Source organism: Oncorhynchus keta, chromosome 8, assembly GCF_023373465.1.
Source record: "Oncorhynchus keta strain PuntledgeMale-10-30-2019 chromosome 8, Oket_V2, whole genome shotgun sequence".
Classification (NCBI taxonomy): Eukaryota; Metazoa; Chordata; class Actinopteri; order Salmoniformes; family Salmonidae; genus Oncorhynchus; species Oncorhynchus keta.
The window spans coordinates 22,843,415-22,865,080 of record NC_068428.1 but is presented as its reverse complement, the minus strand read 5'-3'; the positions used below and the strand labels follow the sequence as shown (position 1 = coordinate 22,865,080).

The 21,666-nt window shown below is 41.7% G+C and overlaps 2 protein-coding genes across 4 annotated transcripts; one reads left to right on the top strand and one right to left on the bottom strand.

Annotated features, from left to right (window-relative positions):
- Nucleotides 1-196: 196 nt before the first annotated feature.
- On the bottom strand, nucleotides 197-3,100 carry ccdc167 (coiled-coil domain containing 167). Its single transcript, XM_035775122.2, has 4 exons — nucleotides 2,677-3,100; nucleotides 2,310-2,404; nucleotides 2,187-2,239; nucleotides 197-2,046 (listed from the first exon to the last, which is right to left on the bottom strand). The coding sequence occupies exons 1-4, from the start codon at nucleotides 2,893-2,895 to the stop codon at nucleotides 1,940-1,942; spliced, it is 474 nt and encodes a 157-aa protein (XP_035631015.1). The 5' UTR covers nucleotides 2,896-3,100; the 3' UTR covers nucleotides 197-1,939.
- kif25 (kinesin family member 25) lies at nucleotides 2,417-21,629 on the top strand. 3 transcript variants are annotated; one of them, XM_035775121.2, is made up of 16 exons: nucleotides 2,417-2,533; nucleotides 11,280-11,321; nucleotides 11,588-11,653; nucleotides 12,071-12,199; nucleotides 13,397-13,538; nucleotides 15,471-15,574; nucleotides 15,710-15,795; nucleotides 17,563-17,602; nucleotides 17,713-17,780; nucleotides 17,905-17,979; nucleotides 18,322-18,465; nucleotides 18,637-18,813; nucleotides 18,986-19,140; nucleotides 19,292-19,549; nucleotides 19,694-19,849; nucleotides 20,027-21,629. In XM_035775121.2, exons 6-16 carry the CDS (start codon nucleotides 15,485-15,487, stop codon nucleotides 20,176-20,178), a joined length of 1,401 nt encoding a protein of 466 aa, XP_035631014.1. In that variant the 5' UTR covers nucleotides 2,417-2,533; nucleotides 11,280-11,321; nucleotides 11,588-11,653; nucleotides 12,071-12,199; nucleotides 13,397-13,538; nucleotides 15,471-15,484; the 3' UTR covers nucleotides 20,179-21,629. The 3 variants fall into 3 exon arrangements, with proteins under 3 accessions (XP_035631014.1, XP_035631013.1, XP_035631011.1); XM_035775118.2 differs by having other exon boundaries at nucleotides 2,423-2,533; nucleotides 11,052-11,321; XM_035775120.2 differs by lacking the exons at nucleotides 11,280-11,321; nucleotides 11,588-11,653; nucleotides 12,071-12,199.
- The last annotated feature ends 37 nt before the right edge of the window (nucleotides 21,630-21,666 follow it).

Genomic DNA, 21,666 nt, shown 5'->3' with positions numbered 1-21,666 from the left:
CCTGCCCTCTACCATAACTTATGTGGTGAATGTTCTGCCACAAAATGTCTGGATGCTACATATTGGCAGTGACTGATTAATCCTACTATGCATCATGATACATAAATATGATCCATTATATCACAGGCTTGTAGAAGAGAGCTTTGCCTCTATGTCGTAGTTGATTCTGAGTAGCAATAGAATGGTCAACCAGAGAAAGATTTAGAGATGCATTTATTTTGTTTTTTGGATGTTCAGACATAATTACAAAAGAACAATGTACATACATGCCAATCATGTAATTATCTGAATTAATTTACAGTAAATATATATAAACTTGTTGCCTTGGGTGAGGGATCAAAATGATGTGAAGCTGTCTGCATGTAGGAAGGCCTTAATGCATGCATGAGTAATCAAACATTCTCAATGTAAACCATTTAGATGCACAGGCACTGCTAAAAATGCAATCCCTGAACAAAAAAAGGCCATGGGGAGATTCATTTTGGCACCAAAGGCTTGGAATTAATTAAGATGTGGACAAAAACACATATACACCCCTTCCTTATTCTAATGGTATACAGTATATGTAGCCCTGTGCCCATATTGACAAAGCATCCATGAGTAGGAGTGCTCATACTCCGAGATGCTTTGTAAATACAGACCCTTGCAAAATTATGTCAAGTGATAAAGCCCAGTCAAGTCTCAGGTGATTTAACTAACAGACAGGCATAGTGGTTATTGACCACAATGAGAACTAAAGCATCATTTTGGCAACAGTCTGAGAACACAATCCCAAGGTGCACTATGCAAACCCATTGAGAAGTACAGTGTCTTCATACCCTCATCATAGCACTACGGAGCACAAATTGCAATGAAGTCAAAGGAAGAATTGTATACTATGTCACGCTTGAAGAGTTCATGATTTACATAAGCATTGTGCATGATTTTGCTTTGAGTGGTCCTTAAGTGGTCCATGAGTGGTCCTTAAGAGCATCAGTAACCATTGAAGTGTAGTAAAAGTATACCACAGTCTGTATGAAGGGGAAAGCAACGCTCAGCCCAGGAGTTAGTTGATGATGTGGATGACTTCACAACAAACATCCAATTTGTAGTGGCTCAACAAATTAGGCAATTTGAGTACCAAAGCTTGACAGAGCAGAGGTACCTATGAGCAGTGTGAATTACAAGTGGGGATAAACCCTGAAAGAGATATGAGCCCCCCTAAATTAAACAACTCATAACTTTGGGTGGTCTCTAATAAATAATGCTAATTTACCCATTATCCTATTTGTTTCAAATGAAATGTGTACTGCTATAGTGGTAAATATGAAAATAAAAGCTTATCCCACATGAAACGAACACCCCCACCTCTGTATTCTGTGTTTTTTTATCCCCCCATGTGGCTGCACTTGTCATGCGGGACTGTTACATATTTCAGCCCCGTTTCAAGTGTCCCGACTTCTCTTTCTACAGAAAAGGTCATGTTGTCAGCAAGACACATCAATTCAGGCTACAAGAGTGTAGACAACTGCCAAATGTCATTATACTTTTTGGTGTTTTGTAACAGATTTCGCTTTCCATTCATCAAATGACACGAGTGTACAGTGCACTGATTGGATGCAGGAATTCTTTTGGAGTGGATGAACATGGGCAGGTAGACTACTTTTTAAACTGATTTGTTTGACAATAAGATGACTTGTGTTCATGCCAAATTAAAAAAGTAATACAAAAAAAATACTGGTTAATGACATGTCTTTACTATTTGTCCCATGAAAAAAATGTAAACACTCGCATGCAGGTGCAAATAGAAGGTTAAGTGAAAAAAAAGAGACCCCAGAATGTTACCGTATAATTCACACAAATGGCTGCATTAAGGCTTTTAGCTGCCAAAGCAGTATTTGGTCCTGATGAAGATGTAACATAACACAGTCAAATGTGCTAAAATTAACTAATTCTTACATCAGTAGTGGATAAAGGCATAGTAGAAGAGAGCACTGACAGCCAATAGAGCAACAGAGAGCATCATATTCCTCCTGTTCTCTCCTCTCAACACCTCCAGCTCTTTATCTAAATGAGAGGGAACAAGCCGTAAGTCCACAATGTACCACACACTTCATTCAGGATCCAGTTTCACAATAACACTTATACTACAATTCTACTATATGAATTGCGTATAACATTTTCCATGAAACAAACGTTTTCCTTACCATACTTTTGCATCCTATCGTTCATTATCGTCATTTCATCCTCCAGCGATTGTCTGTCGAAGAGAGGGAGATTAGGAATTGTGCTTTCATCACCATTATCATCGTTGTCATCATAATCATCACCTGTCTTGATCCGAGAGCTCCTCGCGCCGCCGTCTGAACTCCGCCCTCTCGATACTATCGTGACATCGCAACCGTCGCTCCTCAACACGATCAATCTGTGTAGGGGACATATAAACTATGAAATAATATCTCTGGCAATAACATTGGGTGACACCTGTGAATTGTCGCAAACGTGGCTCCCTAACAGGGTAGCAATATACTTCGCCTCTTCCTCTCTGGCTAAGGTGAGCTGACGCATGGTATCCAACGTTTGAATGAAGCTTGTTAGTTAACGTAACTAGCTAAGCTAAACTTGCACATTCCAGAGCAACGAAACATTATTTCACGTCACGTAAGAAACCTTCAAGTTACAGAGTTTGTGTCTTACCTCGCTAGCAACGCTGACTTTCTCTCGCTTGTCCTTAGATTTGGTCATTTTGTGAGAAAAAACACACCAAAGTAAACGACCTGCTGAGGGTACAAAAATTACTATTCTTGGGGTTACTGAGACTCTGTGTGGGGATCTAATCTCGGAAAATGCCACCCCTAGCTGTGTGGAGGCGATAGTGCACGAAGGTGAATGTTGTGCACATGCGATACAAACCATTATTTAATGTAAACTACTATTGCACGTTTAATCTAGATTCTAGAGCTGCCGTGCGTATAAAATATCAAATAATATTGTTGCCAGTGATGCCCCTTGTGATATTGCCGTCAATTGAGCCGACACTCGTACAACGCAGTCAGCCATTCGCGTGTTAGTTGCCTGAATTGGGATGCGCGAATACACCACACTTTACGGCAACGAGTAGGGATGCATTCTCAGCACAGATATATAGTTGTAATGCACATACACATGGTTAGCGGATGTTCATGCCAGTGTAGCGAGTTGCTTGTAGATAGACGATAGCTGCAAACAGTTTGAAGCACACTTATTCAATCTTCCACGATACCAAATCGTTTATTTATTTTGCTTGCTTTAACAAAAATCACTGATATCACGGGTAGAGTGAGACTGCAGAGGCAGCCAATCGGATGTGCTGTTTTAGCAAACGTTAAATTGTGAAAGCAAGACGTGTTTACGGTTATGACATACAATCACAGTACACACACAGCAAGATCTGAGTGAGCTTGATATGTTTTTCATTGTATTTCATTAGATTATATATTTTTTTAATTTAAAAAAAGAAAGAAACCCGCACACTGCTCTTGCTAGTATCACTGCTCTTTAATACGCTTTACGTTTCGGCCTTCGTCAGAGATTTTGTGAGTTTTTTTTATTTGCACGGTTATGTAGACATAGCTCCACCCATATCCGTTCAATGCATCGAATGAGGTTGGAGTCGAGGGAAAATAAGTAACACGGAGCCCAAACCGGCTGCGCGCGTGCATACATTTATTTTGTCCCCCTACACCAAACGCAGGTTAAAATATCAAAACAAACTCTGAACCAATGACATTAATTTGTGGACAGGTCGAAAAGCATTAAACATGTATGGCAATTTAGCTAGTTAGCTTGCTGTTGTTAGCTAATTTGTCCTGGCATATAAACATTGAGTTGTTATTTTAACTGAAATGCACAAGGTTCTCTACTCCAACAAATTAATCCACTCATAAAACGGCCAACCGAATCGTTTCTAGTCATCTCTCCTCCTTCCAGGCTTTTTCATCGTTGAACTTATATGGTGATCCATCTAAACTTTCATAGTATTACCACGACTACCGGCAAAACAGTTAGTCTTTCAATCTCCTCATTGGGTATAACCAATGAGGAGATGGCACGTGGGTACCTGCTTCTATAAACCAATAATGAGATGGGAGAGGCAGGACTTATAGCACGATCTGCGTCAGAAATAGAAAGGACTTCTATTTTAGCCCCTGGCATCGCAGAGTGCTCGTTGGTTACGCGCAATAATTAAATAACATTAATTTCTACATTTATTTTGCGAAGCACTCAACGTGTCTGGTCTGGTCAGCATGTTAGTGTTGCCGAATATAACAATGTGCATTTCATAAATATTCTAATGAAGTGTGTACATAAAACGTATTAATAAACATGTCTGTAAAACCACAATGAGGACATGACCCATCAAGCAAGTTTTCATAAATCATTGGCTACAATGTTTTATGAAGCTGCCCTGCCACAAAATAAAAAGTGCCTGGCTCTTTTTCGCCCTCTTCCGAATGGTAGCTACAGTGGGGCAAAATAAGTATTTAGTCAGCCACCAATTGTGCAAGTTCTCCCACTTAAAAAGATGAGAGATGCCTGTCATTTTCATCATAGGTACACTTCAACTATGTCAGACAAAATGAGAAAAATAAATCCAGAAAATCACATTGTAGGATTTTTTATGAATTTATTTGCAAATTACGGTGGAAAGTAAGTATTTGGTCAATAACAAAAGTTTATCCCAATACTTTGTTATATACCCTTTGTTGGCAATGACAGGTCAAACGTTTTCTGTAAGTCTTCACACGGTTTTCACACACTGTTGCTGGTATTTTGGCCCATTCCTCCATGCAGATCTCCTCTAGAGCAGTGATGTCTTGGGGCTGTTGCTGGGCAACACGGACTTTCAACTCCCTCCAAATATTTTCTATGGGGTTGAGATCTGGAGACTGGCTAGGCCACTCCAGGACCTTGAAATGCTTCTTACGAAGCCACTCCTTCGTTGCCCGGGCGGTGTGTTTGGGATCATTGTCATGCTGAAAGACCCAGCCACGTTTCATCTTCAATGCCCTTGCTGATGGAAGGAGGTTTTCACTCAAAATCTCAGGATGCATGGCCCCATTCATTCTTTCCTTTACACGGATCAGTCGTCCTGGTCCCTTTACAGAAAAACAGCCCCAAAGCATGATGTTTCCACCCCCATGCTTCACAGTAGGTATGGTGTTCTTTGGATGCAACTCAGCATTCCTTGTCCTCCAAACACGACGAGTTGAGTTTTTACCAAGAAGTTATATTTTGGTTTCATCTGACCATATGACATTCTCCCCATCTTCTTCTGGATCATCCAAATGCTCTCTAGCAAACTTCAGACGGGCCTGGACATGTACTGGCTTAAGCAGGGGGACACGTCTGGCACTGCAGGATTTGAGTCCCTGGCGGCGTAGTGTGTTACTGATGGTAGGCTGTTACTTTGGTCCCAGCTCTCTGCAGGTCATTCACTAGGTCCCCCTGTGTGGTTCTGGGATTTTTGCTCACCGTTCTTGTGATCATTTTGACCCCACGGGGTGAGATCTTGCGTGGAGCCCCAGATCGAGGGAGATTATCAGTGGTCTTGTATGTCTTCCATTTCCTAATAATTGCTCCCACAGTTGATTTCTTCAAACCAAGCTGCTTACCTATTGCAGATTCAGTCTTCCCAGCCTGGTGCAGGTCTACAATTTTGTTTCTGGTGTCCTTTGACAGCTCTTTGGTCTTGGTCATAGTGGAGTTTGGAGTGTGACTGTTTGAGGTTGTGGACAGGTGTCTTTTATACTGATAACAAGTTCAAACAGGTGCCATTAATACAGGTAACGAGTGGAGGACAGAGGAGCCTCTTAAAGAAGAAGTTACAGGTCTGTGAGAGCCAGAAATCTTGCTTGTTTGTAGGTGACCAAATACTTATTTTCCACCATAATTTGCAAATAAATTCATTAAAAAATCCTACAATGTGATTTTTCTGGATTTGTTTTTCTATTTTTTTCTGTCATAATTGAAGTGTACCTATAATGAAAATTACAGGCCTCTCTCATCTTTTTAAGTGGGAGAACTTGCACAATTGGTGGCTGACTAAATACTTTTTTGCCCCACTGTATAAATGCAGAGGTTGCGCCACAGTGTAAATATTTCTGCCACCCACAAACAGGAAAACGGTTCCAAATAAATGACATTATTATGAGCTCCACCACCCATGTCATCTACATGATTAAATGTCTACATGGGCTGTGTTATGTAGGTAAAACCTCTCATTCTCTCAAACAGAGAATTAGTGAGCATAACATTTAAATCAGGAGAAATGACAGGGATTATCCAGGCATAGTAGATTTTAATTACCAAAAACATGACATTTCTACCTTTAGATTTTGTGGCATAGAGAAAGTTAAGATCAGACAGGGGAGGTGATATAAATAATGCTCTGAGCAAAATATATATATATATTTTTCACCCTCCAGACATTATTTCCTAAAGGTCTTAATGATGAAATGCAGATGTATGTTATGTTGTAAATGTGAATGTGGGTTAGGGTTAGATTAAAATTACAGATTACAATTATGTTTTTCTTGCTCTGTACCCAATGTGGTTTACAGACGTTTCATATACACACTTTATTTGAATATTTATGAAATGCACATTGTTATATTTGGTAACACTTATCTTCCCTCGACTCCAACCCCATTCAATGTGTTGAACGGATGTGGGTGGATCTATGTCTACATAAGGGTGCAGTGGCGGTCAGTGCCGTTTATGATTTATTTTCATGAGCATTGCGTTTCTATTACAACATGTTGGATGACAGTTATTCATATTCCATTCACCCAGTTCAATGTAACATCAATAGGTTTAGGTTACTACATGATACTCAAATGTTCCTTTTCACATCATGATGTTGTTACAACCTAGCCTATGAATGAAAGTTTACAACATAGGTGCACACAGGTAGAGAGAAAAATTTGAGATGACAGACAGTGACACATTCAATACCGCCTTGCACACTCTTGCTTGCATCAGCCTTATCTAGTGTGTAATCATTCATCCAACAGTTGCAATCAAGAGTTTCTATTGGACAAATTCAGGTATTTTATCCCCTTTTTGTTTGCTTCCATTTAAGAAACATTTTTAATCGGTGGGAATGCATACACCCCTGATCACGCATAAACACAGTTCACTTTCATAGCAGCCACATTATATTCATTCTAGCCTCTTTGCACTCTCCTCCTCTCACCTTTTCCCTTCGTTTGTGGACTTCAATGAACAACACATCAGCTGCATGTGACCAAGCAAAAAAACCTTTCCAAACCATGTCATAACCGCTACACACAGCCTACATCATTGTCCCCATATTTGCTAAAGTAATGTCCTAGTCAACATAGCTAAGCTACAATCATGCAGTAACGTTACAGTGTATAGTGTATAGTCAGCAAGTAGTTACCCTAGGCCCTAGTAGCAATAAATTAATAAAACCAAAAGCTTATCTTGACTTGGAAGAGTTCCAGTGTTGTGTTGGATAGTCATAGCCAGCTAGCTAACATAGCATGACTCTGTTTGAGCCGGATGTTTGAGTAAAATAAACTAGCCAGCTTAGTAAGTGAAACTGAAAGTGAAGAAAAATGACACTCTCTCTCTCTTGCTTCGCTTTAATTTTTGAATAAATTAAACTATTGTCTTTCTCTCTCTTTGAGTCAAATACTCACGTAATTTTATGCACTGCAGTGCTAGCTAGTGGTAGCTTATGCTTTCAGTACTATATTCATTCTCTGATCCTTTGATTGGGTAGACAACATGTCAGTTCATGCTGCAAGAGCTCTGATAGGTTGGAGGACGTCCTCCGAAAGTTGTCATAATTACTGTGTTACTAAGTCTATAGAAGGGGGTGAAAACCAAGAGCCTCCTAGGTTTTGTATTGAAGTCAATGTAGCAAGAGGAGGATGGAGGCTAGCTGTCCTCCGGCTACACCAAGGTGCTACCTTACAGGTTGCTGTTTTGAGGCTACTCTAGACCTTCATTGCAAAACAGTGTTTTAATAAATTATTTGGTGATGTGAATATATTTAGTTTAGTTTTATCTAGAAAGGATAACTTCTTCAATGTTTTACAATTTACATTTTTATGAAATTCACTGAGGAGGATGGTCCTCCCCTTCCGCCTCTGAGGAGCCTTCACTGTAAGGGTGATAATTTAAAAAAAACTCTGACGATGGCCTTGAGGCCGATACGTAAAGCTTATTAAAAGCAGTGATACTAGCAAGAGCAGTGTGTTGGTTTCTTCTTTGTTCTTATCTTATTCAAATGTTACCATGCACCTGCAACAAAAGATAGCTCAGATGTGCAAGTGCCTTTTGAATTAGATTATATTTACACCACCGTTCAAAAGTTTTGGGTCACTTAGAAATGTCCTTGTTTTTAAAAGAAAAGCAATTTTTTTGTCCATTAAAATAACACCACATTGATCAGAAATACAGTGCAGACATTGTTAATGTTGTAAATGACTATTGTAGCTGGAAACAGCTGATTTTGTTATGGAATATCTACACAGGCGTACAGAGGCCTATTATCAGCAACCATCACTCCTGTGTTCCAATGGCACGTTGTGTTAACTAATCTAAGTTTATCATTTTAAAAGGCTAGTTGATCATTAGAAAACCCCTTTTGCAATTATGTTAGCACAGCTGAAAATGTGTTGATTAAAGAAGCAATAAAACTGGCCTTTAGACTAGTTGAGAGCTGGAGCATCAGCATTTGTGGGTTCAATTACAGGCTCAAAATGGCCCGAAACAAAGAACTTTCTCCTGAAACCCATCAGTTTATTCTTGTTCTGAGAAATGAAGGCTATTCCATGAGAGAAATCCCCAAAAAACTGAAGATCCCATACAACTCTGTGTACTACTCTCTTCACAGAACAGCGCAAACTGGCTCTGACCAGAATAGATAGAGGAGTGGGAGGCCCCGGTGCACAACTAGCAAGTGGACAATTACATTAGAGTGTCTAGTTTGAGAAACAGATGCCTCACAAGTCCTCAAATGGCAGCTTCATTAAATAGTACTCGCAAAACACCAGTCTCAATGTCAACAGTGAAGAGGCGACTCTGGGATGCTGGCCTTCTAGCCAGAGTTGCAAAGAAAAAGCCATATCTCAGACTGGCTAATAAAAGATGAAGATGGGCAAAAGAACACAGACACTGGACAGAGGAAGATTGGAAGAAAGTATTATGGACAGATGAATCTGAGGTGTTCGGATCACAAAGAAGAACATTCGTGAGACGCAGAAAAAATGAAAAGATGTTGGAGGAGTGCTTGACGCCATCTGTCAAGCATGGTGGATGTGACATGATGGTCTGGGGGTGGTAAAGTGGGAGATTTGTACGGGGTAAAAGGGATCTTGAAGAAGGACGGCTATCACTCCATTTTGCAACGCCATGTGTAACAGTTTAACTTTAGTCCATCCCCTCGCCCCAACCCGGGCTTGAACCAGGGACCCTCTGCACACATAGACAACTGACACCCACGAAGCATCGTTACCCATCGCTCCACAAAAGCCGCAGCCCCTGCAGAGCAAGGAGAACAACTATATCAAGGTCTCAGAGCGAGTTGAAACTCTATTAGCGCGCACCTCCGCTAACTAGCTAGCCATTTCACATCGGTTACACATGCCGTACCTTGAGGACGGCGCTTAATTGGAGCCAATTTCCTCCTACAACAGGACAATGACCCAAGCACAGCTCCAAACTATACAATAACTATTTAGGGAAGAAGCCGACAGCTGATATTCTGTCTATAATGGAGTGGTCAGCAGAGTCACCAGATCTCGACCCTATTGAGCTTTTGTGGGAGCAGCTTGACCGTATGTTATGTACGAAGTGCCCATCAAGCCAATCCAACTTGTGGGAGGTGCTTCAGGAAGCATGGGGTGAAGTCTCTTCAGATTACCTCAACAAATTTACAACTAGAATGCCAAAGGTCTGCAAGGCTGCAATTGCTGCAGATGGAGGATACTTTGACGAAAGCAAAGTTTGAAGGACACAATTATTATTTCAATTAAAAATCATTTTTTCTAACCTTGTCAAAGTCTTAACTATATTTCCTATTCATTTTGCAACTAATTTCATGTATGTTTTCATGGAAAACAAGGACATTTCTAAGTGACCCCAAACTTTTGAACGGTAGTATATATTTTTTAAGTGTTAAATAACTACATTTACCATGTCTCTTCCAGTATTCTTTTTTGTTTTTTTCAAGTAGTAATATTACAGTGAACTTTGATGAACCTTGTGTAAAAAAAGAAATCTGTCAAAATGGCTGCCAAACATATTTTGAGATGTGTGCCGCTAGTAGATCAATAATCCATTGGCATGAATACTGCAAAGCATAACATGCCCATATTATGCCAGCTCCAATACACAGTATGTTATGCTTTGCAATGTTAATAATAATGGATTATTGATCTACTTGTAGCACACAAAGTGTTTACCATCCATTTTTACGGCATTAAAATGTAATTAGAATTCCTCAAATTTCACTATAATAGGACAAAACAATTATGTATCTACTAGTGGCACATGTCACAAAACATCTTTAAGATGGCATAATATGGGCATTTTATGGTATGCAATAGTCATCACGCTGGATTAACTAACTACTACTGGCACAAATACAAATAAAGTCTACCAGCTATTTTTAGTGATTGTATTATTTTTTACATAGGGGTCATCAATGTTCACTGTAATATAACTACTTTGTAGCTATCGTCTCGTATCTGAGCATGAGAGTGCATCCAACTCAGTTCCCCTACCAAAAAAAAGTGTTGTGCATTTGCGCACCAAATTCTGGCGGAAACTGAAGTGCGGTGGCTTGACTTCGTTTTGAGAATGTCGGCTCAATTGACCGCAGTCCTTGAGATGCAGGATACAAGGCTCAATTGTGCCAGCAGGATTTAGGATTTAGGATTATCATTAATCCACAAATTCAGACTTTGACATGCGAGAGCAAAATGATCAAAACCAAGGGATATATACTACCCACCAAATGTTCACATTCAAATACTGTTGCTGATATTTCTCTCCAGTCTGTCAAAAGCCCATGGCACCATTCCGAACGCACGTCTCAGGACAAGTGGACGACATCTAAATGCGCACGGATGGAGAGCTTCTTGGAAAGTGTTGTCCGTGCGTAATCGCATTATCTGACCTGCAAAAACGCAGGCTGACAACCCAGTCGCATAATATTCTTTACTGTACTTTTTTATTGTTTTCTCTCATTTATTAAAATGCCACTCTTCATTAACCGAGACCAGATATTTGCGCACCAAGTGCACCTTCTGGAGCACAAACTGCGGGTATGTCTATTTTTTAATTTATTGTAAATTCAAAAGGTATGACAGGTGAAGCTAATACGACTGTCGTTTAGGTAGGTTTAGTTGTTACTTTGTGAGAATAATTGTTTATCGTTTAGTTAGTAAGCTATAATAACTATTCTATTAATTACAAGTCCCATTTTATTGATGTATCTTTAGTAAAGGAATTTAAATAAAATCAGATAAACATCACTGACTTTACAACGTCAAACTAGCAGCGTTGGCTAATCTGTCCCGAACGTTTCTAGAGCAAAGAAGAACGCATTCTGGAGTTGGAGACTGAAAATGCCATTCTTCACCTGAGGCTCGCTGATGTGAGTTGAGTCATTGGATAATACATTTTAATGTACTGTGGTATTTTAACACCCCAGTCATTGCCCGCTGTGTAGGTAGCCAAGCAAAGGCCGTGGTACACAATTTAAGCACATCATTGGGTGCCACAGATGGATACGCTTACTGTCTGCAGAATTTAATTAGAATTAGTTAAAAGCAATATGTAAACATGTTATTTTTGCTTGTTTAACACGTTCCCTGTCAATGTTCACTTCATGGATAGCTCCAATTGGGCACAGTATGGAGGCATAAAATGAACACTGAGTTGCTGGTACATTAAAAAAAAATCTACCACGTCCTTCCTGGACCAAAAGGTGGGTTTTGGATGTCAAAATGGTGACTTGTCACTGTATGTCTTGGTAATGGTGGTTCCCCCTTGCCCTGTTCTCCCTCTCCAGTGTCTGGGGAAACTTCGTCGGGACCATGCAGAAGAGGCAGAAGCAGAAGCCCAGAAGCGTTGGCAACACCAGAGAGTTGTGCAGCAAAGCACCCAGTCTGCCCTGGCCAAACTCCTGTCTGAAGTGCAGGTACACTTGGAGCTGTGCTTTGGGTCATTGTCCTGTTGTAGGAGGAAATTGGCTCCAATTAAGCGCTGTCCACAGGGTGCATGGCAAAATGGAGTGATAGCCTTCCTTCCTCAAGATCCCTTTTACCCTGTACACAAATTTCCCACTTTACCACCACCAAAGCACCCCCAGACCATCACATTGCCTCCACCATGCTTGACAGATGGCGTCAAGCACTCCTCCAGCATCTTTTCATTTTCTCTGCGTCTCACAAATGTTCTTCTTTGTGATCCGAACACCTCAAACTTAGATTTGTCTGTCCATAACACGTTTTTCCAATCTTCCTCTGTCCAGTGTCTGTGTTCTTCTGCCCATCTTCATCTTTTCTTTTTATTAGCCAATCTGAGATATGGCTTTTTCTTTGCAACTCTGCCTAGAAGGCCAGCATCCAAGAGTCGCCTCTTTACTGTTGATGTTGAGACTGATGTTTTGCTGGGACTATTTAATAAAGCTGCCAGTTAAGGACGTGTGAGGTGTCTGTTTCTCAAACTAGACACTCTAATGAACCTGTCCTCTTTCTATTCTGGTCAGAACCAGTTTCCGCTGTTCTGTGAAGGGAGTAATACAGAGTGTTGTATGAGATCTTCAGTTTTTTGGCAATTTCTCTCATGAAATAGCATTAATTTCTCAGAACAAGAATAGACTGATGAGTTTCAGAAGAACGTTCTTTGTTTCTGGCCATTTTGAGCCTGTAATGGAACCCACAAATGCTGATGCTGATGCTCTATTGCTTCTTTAATCAGAACAACAGTTTTCAATTGTGCTAACATAATTGCAAAAGGGTTTTCTAATGATCAATTATCCTTTTTAAATGATAAACTTGGATTAGCTAACACAACGGGCCATTGGAACACCGGAGTGATGGTTGCTGATAATGGGCCTCTATACACATATGTAGATATTCCATTAAAAAATCAGACGTTTCCAGCTTCAATAGTCATTTACAACATTAACAATATCTACACTGTATTTATGATCAATTTGATGTTATTTTAACAGACAAAAAAAATGTGCTTTTCTTTCAAAAACAAGGACATTTCTAAGTGACCCCAAACTTTTGAAAGGTAGTGTGTATAGGTTGAAATACTGTACTAGAGTCGTTGAGGACCTGAACACACATGACCACACATTCATGGTATTATTTGTGTAATATTCTAGATTTTGAAGCAGGACCTGAGAGAGGTGTTTGCGGTGTATGTGAACTTCGCCACTGAGTTGGAGAACCAGAGCAGGCTGCTGCTGGAACAAGTCGGCCAAGCCAGCTTCGCCCTCCAGGGCCACCATGGCAATGATGTGCACAGTGAGTAGACTACCTGTGGTCGGATTTATGATTTCACTCAATCAATGTGTGTCACACTTATCCCTTTGTACTTCTGCTTCTCTCTGTCTGTTTCTCTCTGTCACTCCCTTTCTCTTGCCTCTCTCTCTCTCAATTCAAGGCCCTTATTGGCATGGGAAACACATGTTAACATTGCCAAAGCAAGTGAGGTAGATAATATACAAAAGTGAAATAAACAATAAAAATGAATGGTAAACATTACACTCACAGAAGTTTCAAAAGAATAAAGACATTACAAATGTCATATTATGTATATATACAGTGTTGTAACGATGTACAAATGGTTGAAGTACAAAAGGGAAAGTAAATAAGCATAAATATGGGTTGTATTTACAATGGTGTTTGTTCTTGACTTGTTGACCTTTTCTTGTGGCAACAGGTGACAAATCTTGCTACAGTGATGGCACACGGTGGTATTTCACCCAGTAGATATGGGAGTTTATCAAAATCGGGTTTGTTTTCAAATTATTTGTGGATCTGTGTAAATATGTGTCTCTAATATGGTCATACATTGGGCAGGAGGTTAGGAAGTGCAGCTCAGTTTCCACCTCATTTTGTGGGCAGTGTGCACATAGCCTGTCTTCTCTTGAGAGCCAGGTCTGCCTACGGCGGCCTTTCTTAATAGCAAGGCTATGCTCACTGAGTCTGTACATAGTCTCTCTATGTCTCCCTCTCTCTCTGTCTTTCTCCCATTCTCAAGTATCTTATTTACTGTGCCCCTAGGCCGTATGTTAAGAGGTTGTTTGCCTTGGGGATAATCCTCTCTCCCCCTCTAACTCCTCCTTCACCCAGCCCTCCAATATGACTTTGTCAGCGAGGTTTGGAAAGGTTGTGTGACCTGTCCTCTGCGTCACCTGGTCGCCATGGTGACAAGCTCGAGGAACTTATCCCTCGTCACTTGGTTAAACCTGGCTGTCTGTTGGGCCTGTGGGAAAAGCACCTAGCCTATATATACCTGACCCTATTGGTTTCGTTCCCCACAGGTCCAGAGTCAGTTTTGTTGTTTGGCTTGAAATAGTTCATGTATATGTAAGGCAGTAGCGCTGATCCCAAATCAGTCAGCTTTTGGAGAAAATGTCATTGTAGGCACAAATATTGTATTTATGAACCAGTATGATTTATTGCAATTTATGAAGCATTGTTCATATCATTTATAGATCATGGATTAATATTTTTCTTTTGCGAATACTCTGTTTAAAAAATAAAGTGGACCCTGCAGTTGCATCTCGAGCTACCCTTCATTCAGGAAGGATGTCAGATGGTTGAGCAACCCAGCCTCCTATCAAAACAATGACTTAGATTAATCCATCAACTGTCCCTGTAAGTCCGGCACAATGAGCACACACATAACCCCTCGGGCTTAAGTCTTAGCTCATGAACAGGACAGGTCAAATACAATAACCATCAGCAGCAGGAGAGGATCTCTTTCCTTAGCTATTACCCTGCTTGTTGTAGTTGTAGTTTGCATTCTCTAAGAGGAGGTTAGTTACATGTAACAGTAATGAATAGTGAGGAGGTCTGACTCTTGAGACTAGAGTTCACCATTGGCTTGTTTGATGTCAGGTTGTAAGTCATGTCGTCCAGAGGATTCCAGGAGTTCTTATATGGCTTTGATTGCTTCATTACAGCGCATGTGAGTGTATGAGTGGGTGTATCCATGTTTCCACTGAGATGAAGGACTTGGGTCTAAAGGTATTACCTGGACTAGGCACAATTATTTGTGTTTCTCATGGCATGACATTGCATTTAGTGGCTTAGCCTGGCACATGCATGATGTTACTGTCACGGTTTGTGTAACACCATTGAAGCAACAACAAAAAAGCCCTCATAATTTGGTTATTATATGTGATGGTGCTGTTATTATTATCCTGTTCTCTGTGTATCTGTCCTCAGGTTTGCGGGCTCAGATGGAGGCTCTAGAGCGCTCTCTACTGGAGGAGAAGGAGCGGAGCAGGACTGAGAGGGAGAGGAGGAAGATACTTCACAACACCTTGGTGGTGAGGATCTTGACTACATTTTAATAGTCTACAGTGACTGCCATTCTTTTTGTCTCTGTCTCTGTCTTTGTTTCTGTCTCTGTCTCTCTCTCTTTCTCTCACTCTCTCTCTTTCTCTCTCATTGTTGCTCTTCAGGAGCTGCGGGGGAACATCAGGGTCCACTGCAGAGTGCGTCCAGTCCTTCCCTTTGACGATGGCCAAGGATCAACATTAGCAATAGGGTAAGTTTGTCAGATAATATATTTTTGAGCAGTACTGTACATTTTAAAGGGATATTTTGGGATTTTGGGAATGAGGCCCTTTATCTACTTCCCTGAAGTCAGATTAACTTGTGGATACCATTTGTATGTCTCTGTGTCCTGTATGAAGGAAGTTAGATGTAGTTTCTCGAGCCAATGTTAATTAGTGCTAGTGCAATGACTGGAAGTCTATGGGTTTGTACTAGCATACTACCTTCATACTGGACACAGAGACATAAAAATGGTATCCACTAGTTCATCTGCCTCTGGGAAAGTAGATAAAGGGCCGTTTTCTGGTCACAGGTTCAGGACTGGTTAAAAAGTCATAACATGCACTTAAAATTAACCGTACAAATAGCAGTGTTGGGGAATTTGGAAAGCCATTGTCAGTCAATAAATAATATAATAATACTCGTAGAAAAGGCTTTCATCTTTAGCTCACAATCTGTGGATAATATATGATTAAAAAGGTTATAAAATGTTGTAAAACATCACAGCACAATTGAAAAATATATGTCACATGGAAACCAAAACAGGGTGGTCTATGGTGATAGGTGGGAGGGCTGAGAGTGGCAGGAGGGGTGGTCTATGGTGATAGGTTGGATGGGCTGAGAGTGGCTGAGGGTTGGGTTTAAAGAGCTGAGGTCTACGATGATAGGTGGGATGGGCTGAGAGTGGCCGAGGGTTGGGTTTAAAGAGCTGAGGTCTATGGTGATAGGTTGGATGGACTGAGAGTGGCTGAGGGTTGGGTTTAAAGAGCTGAGGTCTACGATGATAGGTGGGATGGGCTGAGAGTGGCTAAGGGTTGGGTTTAAAGAGCTGAGGTCTACGATGATAGGTGGGATGGGCTGAGAGTGGCTAAGGGTTGGGTTTAAAGAGCTGAGGTCTATGATGATAGGTGGGATGGGCTGAGAGTGGCTGAGGGTTGGGTTTAAAGAGCTGAGGTCTATGGTGATAGGTGGGATGGGCTGAGAGTGGCTGAGGGGTGGGATTAAAGAGCTGAGGTCTATGGTGATAGGTGGGATGGGCTGAGAGTGGCTGAGGGGTGGGATTAAAGAGCTGAGGTCTATGGTGATAGGTGGGATGGGCTGAGAGTGGCTGAGGGGTGGGATTAAAGAGCTGTGGTCTATGGTGATAGGTGGGATGAGCTGAGAGTGGCTGAGGGGTGGGATTAAAGAGCTGAGGTCTATGGTGATAGGTGGGATGGGCTGAGAGTGGCTGAGGGGTGGGATTAAAGAGCTGAGGTCTATGGTGATAGGTGGGATGGGCTGAGAGTGGCTGAGGGGTGGGATTAAAGAGCTGAGGTCTATGGTGATAGGTGGGATGGGCTGAGAGTGGCTGAGGGGTGGGATTAAAGAGCTGAGGTCTATGGTGATAGGTGGGATGGGCTGAGAGTGGCTGAGGGGTGGGATTAAAGAGCTGAGGTCTATGGTGATAGGTGGGATGGGCTGAGAGTGGCTGAGGGGTGGGTTTAAAGAGTTTGTTTGGTAATGTATTATTGTTATGTGACTGCTTTATTTAAAAGTACCATATATCTAACATATATGTAATGTGTATGTATGTGTAGCAAAAAGTCTGTAAAAAAATTAAGATATATGTCCTCCGAAGAGGGGGGGTGGTGGAGGGAGATAAAGTGCTTCATTGCCAAAATCCTGAAGTATCACTTTAATTAGTGCATTTAACATCCTCTTAGTAACAACAATTTAGAACAGTACAGTTTTATAATAGTAATGATTGTTTTCTGTTCAGGCCTGCTACAACAGAAGAGGTGGTTCAGGCAGTCAATGATGTGAGTACATACAGTTTTAAGGTCGTATTTATTGTTAGGTCTGTGATTGGGTTGAATGAGTCATTCTGAAATCACCTGCCTGCCTCACTGTTGTTTTGCCTGTTTTCCAGGATACAGTTGTTGTGAATTGTACTAGAATGGGGAACCTGGGGCTGAACAAGATGTTTGAGTTTGAGAGGTAATATAACATGATAATATCTTTGATTATTGTTGCTATTCTATATTTACATTCTGTCAACAGTTGTATTGTAGTATGTGTCACAGCTTCAGATGTTTGAAGCTTATCAAGCATGTGTTTCCAGGGTGCATGGTCCTGAGGACTCCCAGGATGTCGTGTTTGAGGAAGTGAAGCCTCTCCTCACATCTCTGCTGGACGGGTGAGTTAATGTGACCTTGTGCTGCTAAGGGGAAACACTGATCGCTAATGTAATTCTATTGCCTTCCTCACAGCATCTCAGAACTTCTAAAATATAAAAAAAGCCAACACTGTGCACCTCCTATTTACAGTAGAAATGATTGCCTCAGAGAATTAGTGTTGTGATTGAATGCTCCATTGGATCAGGACCAGAGGCAAAGCAGACCATATGAAACAGTATTAAATAGAGCGAAGCAGAATGAGGAATTAAATCCAGTGAGACGACATCTGAATAACAAACAGCTAAGTTAATAGAAACAGCAAGTCTGTATTTCACAGACTGATTCTCCTATTGTTCGGTCAGGTATAACGTGTGCATCATGGCGTACGGACAGACAGGCAGTGGGAAGACACACACCATGATCGGCGCCCAGGCTGAGGACCCCTCAGGACCACAGGGGGAGGCCCGGCAAGGCGTTATTCCCAAAGCAGCCACTGAACTCTTCAGGTGGGTGGGTGGGAGGGAGGGAGGGTGGGAGGGAGGGAGAATTAAAAGTTTGGTGTTCATACTAGGGTTAGGGTGATGAGAGAAGGAGCTATACTTGTACATGGATGCATGTTTATACTTTATACTACTTTTATCTTGTTTACTTTTGTATGTGTGTGTGCTATCTGACAGGATGATATCGGAGAAACCTGCTGAGAGTCACACGGTGGAGGTGTCTGTGGTGGAGGTGTACAACAACGAGGTGTTGGATCTGCTGGCTAAAGACGAGGACGGGGTTGCCATGGGCGCCAAGAGAGATGTCATCACTACCAGCACAGGGACCAGCGAGGTGCCCTTACTCTCCTACGTGTGAGTAGTCCTTTACTGTTGTGTGCGTGCGTGCGTGGTGTGTATGTGAGTGATTAATTGAGTGAGTGTAGAGACATATCTATTGGATTGGTAATAGAATAGCGACCGTTTCTGTGTGTGTGAGATTTATGTGAGTTGAAGTACTGTATTGCTGACTGTGTTCTCCTCCCAGGTTGGTGAGAAGCTCAGCAGATGTGATGCAGCTGATCAGTTCTGTTCTGAGGTTGAGGGCTCGCTGCCCTACACTGGTCCACAGAGACTCCTCACGCTCTCATCTCATAGTCACCCTCACTGTCTCCTCCAAGAGCCCCAACGCACTGGCCCTGGGTGAGACACACACACAAACATCTGATTACTGACAAATGAAAACGGACAAGCTTTACACAATATCTTAGTGCTATAATTTATTGATTTCTTGTCATGATATCTTGCTGCTATATTCCTTTATTGACTGTGTCTGTGGTGCTGTGCTGTCCAGCTCGTAGGTTGCAAAGTGTCAAGAAAGACATGCAGCGCAAGGCCCAGAAGGAGTGGTGGAGCCCCCGCTGTCGCCGTGCCAACCCAATGGGCCGCCAATCGGGGGACGAGCGTTCCGCTAGCTCCTCCTCCTCACCCTACCACTCCCCCAGCCACTCCCCCATTCACTCCTCTTGCCCCTCCCCCAGAGCCAGCACCGCCCAGGCTCCCTTCAGGACCAAACTACAGCTGGTGGACCTTGCAGGTAGCGAGTGCGTGGGTGAGTCGTGAAAACAACACCAAACTCATCCACCATGGTCTGTCATTGTTGTGTAGCAATGGTGTTCTCTCCGATGGTGTAGGGGGGATGACTATGTGTATGCTGTGTGTGTAACTATTTGGACGTGTGTTTGTGTAACTGTAGGTATGTCAGGGGTGACTGGCGCTGCCCTGTGGGAGACGTCGTGTATAAACCGCAGTCTGTCTGCTCTGTCTGACGTACTGGGAGCTCTGGCAGAGCAACGGCCACATGTGCCCTACAGAAACAGCAAGCTCACACACCTATTGCAGGATGCCATCGGTAACACACACACACACACACACACACACACACACACACACACACACACACACACACACACACACACACACACACACACACACACTTTGTTGTTTTCCTTGACTGCAGTTGATAATGACTAACCATTCTCCTCTCCCTCTCCCCTCTCTTCTCTATCCTCTTCTCCTTCTCCACTAGGTGGGGATGCGAAGCTGCTGGTGATGCTTTGTGTCTCTCCCACCCAGAGGTATATGACTGAGTCTCTACAATCTCTGGGCTTTGGCACACGGGCTCGTCAGGTCCAAAAAGATACCCCTCGCAGGAAGAATATTGCCCTCAAACTGAAGTAAATGGGAGCAGAGCAGAGCAAAGGAGTATAGAAGAGAGAAGGGAGAGAGGTCCCAGGCTGTGATGGCATGGTCAAAGGTAGAACAGAGGTCCCCCTCAATCAAGTGAAGGCTGAACAAGAGTTACATGTGGCCTCTGTGGCATAAATGTTTTATATATGTAAATATTATTTGCTCTGCTCCCATTACTTCAGTAACTTATGTTGTTGCTTTACTTATACATGTACAAATGTTTATCTAGCTATTTGAACACCAAATTGGGTTGGTTTAAAACAAAAAAAGTTTAACAAATGTGGAATAATTTTCATCTATCGGTATCAAACTCCAACTCCCCTCTTTATGTCCACCCAAATAGTATACAATATTTACTTGACCAACTATTTTATATTGTGGAATTGATTCTTAGATGCAGTATTTCCCTTTGTTTTTAAATAGATTGACAAATAATTTAGGCTAGTAATTTTTTGATTTGTGCTAAATCTTAGACTGATGGTAAATCACAGGCTTTAAGGCTTACTTATACTGAACAAAATATAAAACGCAACATGTAAAGTGTTGGTCCCATGTTTTATGAGCTGAAATAAAAGATCCCAGAAATGTTCCATACGCACAAAAAGCTTAATTCTCTCAAATTATGTGCACATATTTGTTTACCGCCCTGTTAGTCAGCATTCCTCCTTTGCCAAGATAATCCATCCACCTGACAGTTGTGTCATATCAAGAAGCTGATTCAAAAGCATGATCATTACACAGGTGCACCTTGTGCTGGGGACAATAAACGGCCACTCTAAAATGTGCAGTTTTGTCACACAACACAATGCCACAGATGTCTCCAGCTTTGAGGGAGCGTGTAATTGGCATGCTGACTGCAGGAATGTCCACCAGATTGGTTGCCAGATAATTGAATGTTAATTTATATACCAACATCGTTTTAGAGAATTTAGTAGTATGTCCAGCCGGCCTCACAACCGTAGACCTTGTGTAACCATGCCAGTCTAGGACCTCCACATCTGGCTTCTTCACCTGTGGGATCTTCTGAGACCAGCCACCCTGACAGCTGATGAAACTGAGGACTTTTCTGTTTGTAATAAACCCCTTTTGTGGGGAAAACTCATTCTGATTGGCTGGGCCTGGCTCCTATGTCCTCCAAGCCCACCCATGGCTGTGCCCCTGCCCCGTCATGTGAAATCCATAGATTAGGGCCTAATGAATTTATTTCAATTGATTGATTTCCTTATATGAACTGTAACTCAGTAACATTTTTGAAAATGTTGCATGTTGCATTTACATTTTTGTTCAGCATATATTTGTAATATAAATGTGTTATAATTGTGTGGGCTTGCTTTTAACGCCTTTCTTATAAACCATGCACTTATTTTAGTGTTTGGAAGCCTCAATATTTGTTACATGTATTTTTGTTACGTTCAAACTTTGAATAAACATGTTTTGTCCTTTTCTGTATTTCATGGCTTACGAAAACTCTGGGCAGCC

What these genes read in the sequence shown, in the direction of transcription:
- kif25 (XM_035775118.2), top strand. Translation starts at nt 11,253, where the DNA reads ATGCCACTCTTCATTAACCGAGACCAGATATTTGCGCACCAAGTGCAC. An exon ending in AACTCCTGTCTGAAGTGCAG is followed by an intron (nt 12,200 to 13,396) that starts GTACACTTGGAG and finishes GTAATATTCTAG; the next exon opens with ATTTTGAAGCAGGACCTGAG. An exon ending in GGATCAACATTAGCAATAGG is followed by an intron (nt 15,796 to 17,562) that starts GTAAGTTTGTCA and finishes TTTTCTGTTCAG; the next exon opens with GCCTGCTACAACAGAAGAGG.
- ccdc167 (XM_035775122.2), bottom strand. Translation starts at nt 2,895, where the DNA reads ATGGTTTGTATCGCATGTGCACAACATTCACCTTCGTGCACTATCGCC. An exon ending in AAGTCAGCGTTGCTAGCGAG is followed by an intron (nt 2,405 to 2,676) that starts GTAAGACACAAA and finishes TCCCCTACACAG; the next exon opens with ATTGATCGTGTTGAGGAGCG. An exon ending in CGATAGGATGCAAAAGTATG is followed by an intron (nt 2,047 to 2,186) that starts GTAAGGAAAACG and finishes CCTCTCATTTAG; the next exon opens with ATAAAGAGCTGGAGGTGTTG.